General features: G+C 40.5%; 1 protein-coding gene across 1 annotated transcript; it reads right to left on the bottom strand.

Annotated features, from left to right (window-relative positions):
- Window positions 1–1,136: 1,136 nt before the first annotated feature.
- Window positions 1,137–6,320, bottom strand: zfp36 (ZFP36 ring finger protein). Its single transcript, NM_001113071.1, is given in 2 exon segments — window positions 1,137–3,772; window positions 6,252–6,320. Coding segments are annotated over 2 exon segments (942 nt in total). The 5' UTR covers window positions 6,288–6,320; the 3' UTR covers window positions 1,137–2,866.
- Between the last annotated feature and the right edge of the window lie 742 nt (window positions 6,321–7,062).

Genomic DNA, 7,062 nt, shown 5'->3' with positions numbered 1-7,062 from the left:
AGCCTTGTTTTCATATATCTGAGACATAAACTAAAAGAAAGGTCTGACTAAATTTTAGACTGTAAACCCAAAAAGTCCCTAATTTGATTTATTCTACTGAAGGGCAGTGCTGGATTTCTTATCAGGACTCCCCAAAGCCACCCCCATTAGTAGCCGCCTGCCCCCCACCGCGAGCATGCGCATTCGCGGTCATTTAAACTCACATACGGAGTTGTGGGAAGAGGTCCCCATTTCTCCGTCCCTAAATTTGTGCCACCCTAGGCCAGGGCCTTTGTGGCTTTGCCACAAATCCGGGCCTGCTAAAGGGCCAGGACACTCTCTGTAAAATTTGCGTTTTTGAAAAACAGATTTCAATGGAGGATTGTGCTGGAGAAGCTCAATTAACTTATGTGTTTTGAAAGATACCTTTAACTAGGTATCTCAGGGGGTGTAGGAATAAAATAAGAATGCTTCCAATATTTTTACAGAAAATATGTTTGTATATATTTGTACTGTATGTGTATTTGCTGCAGGACCCTAGCAAGTGGGTGGAACTGTAGTACATAGAGTTGTTGGTTCCCAGTCTCTCCCACTAACTCCATAGTGTGTGTTGCATGGTTTGCAAAGAGGAAAATGTAATAGAACTTTTAAGAATGTTGCATCCGCATAAAACTACTATTGCCAAAATTCACCTTCAGCTATAGGCTTTACCTAAAGCAAATATGGTGTACATGTTGTAAAGAACTGCCCTGGAAGAATATTATGGCAGCACATTTTCGCATTGCACTAGAGCAACATTGTTCAACGCTTTCCAAGTCGAGAGGCAGTAAGCAGATATACTCTATGTATATAGACTGGATTATATTAACAGCATGATGTCCTGTATTTGGAGCCCACAAGAAGGCAATGGGTAGTAAAAATACATTGAAGGGCCATTCTCCATACTGGAGACCTTCAGGTGGCCAGGTCTGCTTTAAAGTAAACTCACTGTCAGTTGTTTCCGTTTTCAGTAGGATGTGTCAGGAGGTGCTTTGAGGTGATTTTACGGTCATCTGAAAGTGTCATATGTGCCATAAGCCTGCTTTATGGCATTAGAATAAAATGGCCTTGCTAGCAAATGAGCATTAGAGACCCCATTTTAATCTAAACACAATAACCTTTGTATGCAAATCTCTTTATTTCAGATTATAAACTCATTGCAAATGCTGACAAATAGATATTATTTACAAAATAATAAAAAATGATAAATATATTTTTCATTTTTAAAAATAAATATGATATAAATAGATTAATACACGTTAGAAGAAGCACACTTTAAGGTTAAAGATCAAGGTATGAATTAGTATCAGGTTTTGCTGATAAAGTTTCTCTGCTCCCTACATTTCTTGTTTGTGCCTGATTTTAACTCCTTGATTGCCAGAAAGGACCTGTCAGTGTAACTGTGAGGTAGGACACACATTGTTAGGAATGACCCTTTGCTGCTAGGAAGTACTGCAATGCGTGCCTAACCCTGCACCATGGATCATCAAAGACAGTAGCATAGTCCAATGCAATGGAGTTTAAAAACTAGCAAGCACTGAATATGATCTGTGTGTGTCTACAGTCTGTCTGATGGGCTGGGTGCTGTATTATAAGCAAAGCAGCATGTGCTGAAGTTTCTTATACACACAACACTAGAAATATCTTTTACACAGACCAATATGTGCATTATACAAAGACAGGGTACATCGATATTTATGTATATAGATATATATCTATATTTATGTAGAGCAGTATCTATGTTAAAGGAGCCACGTATCTTTAGTTTGCACAGAGAAGGTTATGTCTCTATTACACAAAGAGCAGAGTGCATCTGTACTATTATTCACATCAGTGTGTGTCCATGCTATGTTTAGATGAGAGTTTATCTACAGCAAGTGCTTGGATATTATATGTAGAGAGGCACATGAAGCTGTGAGCTGTGGGCAGAAGCTCAGGTAAATTAGGCTAGCTACACATTATAGTACTTCCCTCTGCAATGGGATAGGAATTCTGGGGTTGGGTGGAGTTTCCAGGGCACAGCTACAGGTCCAGACCAAGTGACACTTCTGTATGTTTGGAACCAGCCAAAACACAGGGTGCAACTGGAGGCCTGCACATTGTACCTTGTTCTGCTACATAATTCAGGGCACTTGCACATTTGAGAGACTAAGGCCCTTAAACAATATTCATAATAACTATAATAAATATCTTTCAGCTCTGAGACACAGGGATGTATCCTCTGAAAAGGTTTCATGCATATTATGGAAAAAAAAGTTAAGGAAAAACTATAGCTTAGGCACATGATGCTCCTATGTGAAAAAGTATGATTATATATATATATATATATATATATATATATATATATAAATATATATATATATATATATATATAGGTGTCTTTGAAGAATATAGCAAATATTATTTAAGAACTTTTTAAGATGTTGAGCAGGAACAGTTTTCTTTTGCTTTATGATCTCTAAGACTAATATCTGGCTGTGTTTTACAATAAAATTGTAGTAGGAGGTGAAGAGCCACTTCCACAAATGTATGTTGCAAAATACTTATTCATATAGAAGCAGCTAGTGTTTTGGCTATAGTTTTCCTTCAATCATATGCAAAAACACATTGACTACAGAGACAGAACTCAGTTCTGCCGAAGAATTGGCAAGAAGGTGCTAGGCTGGTTTTTCTTATCCTGAGAACATCTCAAGGTAATCTGGGAAGATCCCTGAAGCCTCCAACTTGTCTGCTGGAGAAATAACTCTCAGAGTACCTTGTTGCTATCTAAGGACATGATTGTGTTAGTGCGATTTAACAAGAAAACTGTATCCCCCCAACTGCTGCTAGGCTAGGGTATTTCCCTGTTTCAATCTGACACCGACAACCTGTTGAAGATTGGTAGCCTCTTAGTAGGTGGAGGAGGTGAATGATAAGACTGCTCAAAAACTGGAGATTCTGACCCACTGCTGTAGCATTCAGTCTCTGGCAGTGAGCTGCATGAAGGTGAGCGCAGGAGCATGTGGGTAGACAGGAGATCCTGGGTGATTGTTCCTGCTCTGGAGCAACGACATGAGCAGCAATGTGAGTAAGAATCGGCTGATCTCAGTGAAGACACATGGCTTCGTGCTTCAGTGGGGATTGGAGAAAAGAGCAGCTCAGAGGATGGTGGAGGAGAAACTGAAGGTGCTCTGGAGAAGGCAGCAGGGTCTGGTAATCCAGGTGGGGGTGGGGAACCCCTCTTGCTTGGCACACCAGAATAGCTGAGGCTTTGCCGCAACACGTGCTGGGAAGTTCCTTGCTCACTGGGGTGGTGGATGAAATTGCAGCGTGATCCATAGGGACACTCTCCATACAAGTAGAACTTGTGGCATAGCTCGGTCTTATACTTTGGGTGACGGTTTGGCTCTCGAAGTTCTATCTTGCCATGGGCAAACTGGCACTTAGCTCCATATTTACAGATGCCTGTTTCAGAGAATGTGCGACACAGTTCTGTTTTGTAGCGAGGAGAGGGGGCAGGTAATGCAGGAAGAGCAGTCTTGAGGGGTGGAAATCCAGGTGGAGGAGCAGGAATTGTCAACCGTGGTCCTTCTGTCAGGCTTATCGAACGGTCACTTCGGAATGGGGCTCGTGGAAGGTCAAAGTTCCAAGAATCAATTGAGGGCCTGTACAGATCATCGAGGTCAGGGGTACAGGAATGTCTCCGTTGAGTACTAAGTAATTTCCCTTCTCTTGGAGAATCAAGATCTTCTGAAAGATCCAGGTTGCGCAAATTCTGAGGGATAACATTAGGTCAAAGTTAGAGGGTACAAACCTAGGGGTCAAGGTTTATGGCAACAAAGGGTCTGCATGCTTCTTTGTCAGTAAAGTACCTTTTTACAAAATGTTCTGTTTAAATGGTCAGAAAGCACAAGATTTAAATATGAGGTAAATCTGGTATGTGGACAGAAGCAATAAAGCAACCAACAGATATATCACATTATATAGAAGTGCTATTTTGGTTTAAAGGTGTATGCAGGGTGTAGCAAAGGTATGGGATACAACACTGATACATAGGAGCACAGACAGGGGACAGGGTTAAATATAGGCAGTAATGATCACACAAAGAAACTTAAAGTTGTATGAATAAACAATACAATGAATGATGGTTAAGCAAATATAGGGGGTAAAAGGGCTGGGTGACATCTATACTAGAGAGGGTGGTTTTCAGCAGTACTTAAAAAATAAGTAAAGTTAAAAGACAAGCAGAAGAGAAAAGGATGGGGGTGGAAATACAGAAGTAAATTGGGAAATAAAATATAAATTTATAAATGGAGTGAAGGACTGACAGCTAAAGGAAAATAAGTATGAGATGAACAAGGCACCATGATAAACACACAGCTGCTGTGTGACAAGGGCCATAATTAGGAGAGGGACAGAGGCTATGATTACTACGGGCCCTGGGACCTGAAAAAGGTTTGTGGTAATGAAAACCAATGTCATCTTTGATGTTTAAGGGCAATGGCACAAGGGGCGATTCCCAGAGTTTTGCTGCATGTTTGATTGCTCGACCCACAAATGGCAGGGTCTAGACAATTACTATCTGAGTCAAAGGAAGGACAGTTTTAAACATTTTGCCCCAACTGGTGGGGTGGCGAGGTTCCTAAAAAATAGGCAAGCATGATTCCATAATAATTGCTTTAAGGATAGAGGTATATATAGCAGGTCCAATATTTGCTTCTAGTTACTCCACTGTGTTTGACAAAGAAAGGCAAAGAACAAGAAAGGTACACAGAAAAGGTCTGACAGAGGCATATGGACGATAGTCAGAGATGCCCAGGAAGAAGCAGCAAGGACCATAGGAAGTATGGAGTAAAGAGAAAGTGCCAGAGAAATATAATGAGATAAATACAGGTTGGTGAAGCTAAAGGAAGAGGTATACATACTAATTTGCTAATGGAATGAAAGAACAACAACAATCTAAAGAACAGACAGAACTTAAGAAGAAAAACATGGAATAGCATGCACCGTAAGAGACAGAAGGGCAGACTGGTAGACAGAGAGAAGAACACAAAAAAGTGTATAACAGAGGCTTGGAGAGAAGGGAAAAACAGACATGAGAAAGAAGGTCAGATAGATTTTGGAGCCAGGGATGGGAGTAAATATGTCACTAGTAGGAATAAGAGTGAATACCAATTTTTCCTCTGTTTCAAAATACGCACCATCCAATTGCACAACGTAATGTAGAAACAAAGCAGAAAACAGCAGTACTTCAGTCTGAAATTCACCTTTTATTGGTGCATATCACAACATGATTTGAGAACTTGTCCCTTTTTTGAAAAAGTTCCCAAAACATGTTATGATATTCACCAATAAAAGGTAAATAGCAGACTGAAGTGATACTGTTTTCTGCTTTGTTTCTACATTACATTGTGCAATGGGAGTAAATATGTAACAGGAAGACAAGAAAAGGGTGTAAGACTTAATGCCACAGAAGCTGAGCATTTCGTCAGATCGGAGGTGGGGGAATGGTTATAATCCGGTTTAGCAGGGAGAGGCAGTTTCAACTGTGATGATGTAAAGCAGCACCCAGAAACAATTTTCCTAACAAGTGAAGCTGAATATGTAAGCCTGCTTATTGCCTGCTTATTGCCAGTCAGTCGGCATTACAGGAAGCACCTGTACTTCTGCTGCCGCTACCCTAAAACCAAACTGGAAAGGAAACATACAATAAAAATACCACTCTGCTGCTATTTTTTTTTATCTATTTACACTCTAACCAGCACCCGAAGAATAGGTCTCTTGGGCATAAGTCCTACAAGCTAACCTCTATCACTACCTGACAAAATGCTTAATAACCCAATGTGTACATTTTCTCTTATCTGTGTGTCTACAATTGGTAAAACCATATCTGTAAGTACATCTGGGACACAATACATAAAGTCTTAGATAATATACCAGTGTTATAAAGAGAATGAAATCACATAAAATTCTGCAGTACCCTCTGCTTCAACTTTTTGGCTCCTGAACTAAAATTATACTTTTATTTCAGCACAAGGTCGGGTTCCTGAAATATATCTTCTTTTTACATCTTCTCAGTTAACCCTTTCAATTCATCCTTCTATTTTGTGGAACTCCCCAGCATCATCACTTCTGCTCTCTTTTAAAAACCATCCAAATAAAACCACCTGTTAGTAGGCTGTTGTATTGAAAGAGGCAAGGAAAGCTGATCAAGCAGAAAACTAAAGTTGAGAAAGCTTCAGGAGGAACCATACCTGATAGAGAGTGTGAATATCCAGGATAGAGGACATACTGATCCAGCAGGGAAGCTTCTGTCACACAGCAAATCCCTTATAGTGCTGCTCTATGATCACCATGTTTATATATATATGCTCAAATCCCCTCCCTCCTCTGAAGTTATGAGGTCATCGCAAAGGGTGAAGTCCAAAGGGGGTGGGGAGTGTTAGGTAATCTCGCCCAGCTAGGAAAACAAGTTCCTTCCAAGCCAACAGGGAGGGGACACAGAAACAGAGCAAAACAGGCAGAGAGGCCCAGACGGCAGGGAGGGAGAGAGAGAGAGACAGAAACCACAGGAAGATGATGAAAGAAAGGGAGGAGCGCTAAATAAGACCGAGAGCACTAAAAAAAAAGATAGAAATGTAAAGTATCTGTTGTGCTCTAATGAGAAAAAAAATGAAATAATAATAAAATGAACTGAGCACATAGTGAAATTGAAAGAGGGTGGCATAGAGAGAGGGGTGAGCAGTGGGATGAAAGCTGAAGGGTGAGGGGTATGACTGCGTAAGCAAACTAGGAAGTGGGGCGAAGAGTTGGGTAACATTATTATCCTTTATATAAAGGAACAACATATCAGAGAGCCCCTAGCCTTGGACTGACAATACAAACAGTACTACAAATAGAAACAATCCAGCTTCAAACAATGGAACAAGGGAGACACACCATGATATGAGGCCAGAGAGCAATGCAAAGAGCTCACAATCTAGTAGAAAAGAAGGCAGAGGGTGTGAGATAGGGAGTTAGATGGGTTAAGCAAAGGGATAGCTGGAAAAAGAAGCATGTTATTAA

This window comes from Xenopus tropicalis, chromosome 8 (genome assembly GCF_000004195.4).
Source record: "Xenopus tropicalis strain Nigerian chromosome 8, UCB_Xtro_10.0, whole genome shotgun sequence".
NCBI classification, from domain to species: Eukaryota; Metazoa; Chordata; class Amphibia; order Anura; family Pipidae; genus Xenopus; species Xenopus tropicalis.
The sequence above is the reverse complement of the archived record's forward strand: the minus strand, read 5'-3'. Positions and strand labels throughout refer to the sequence as shown.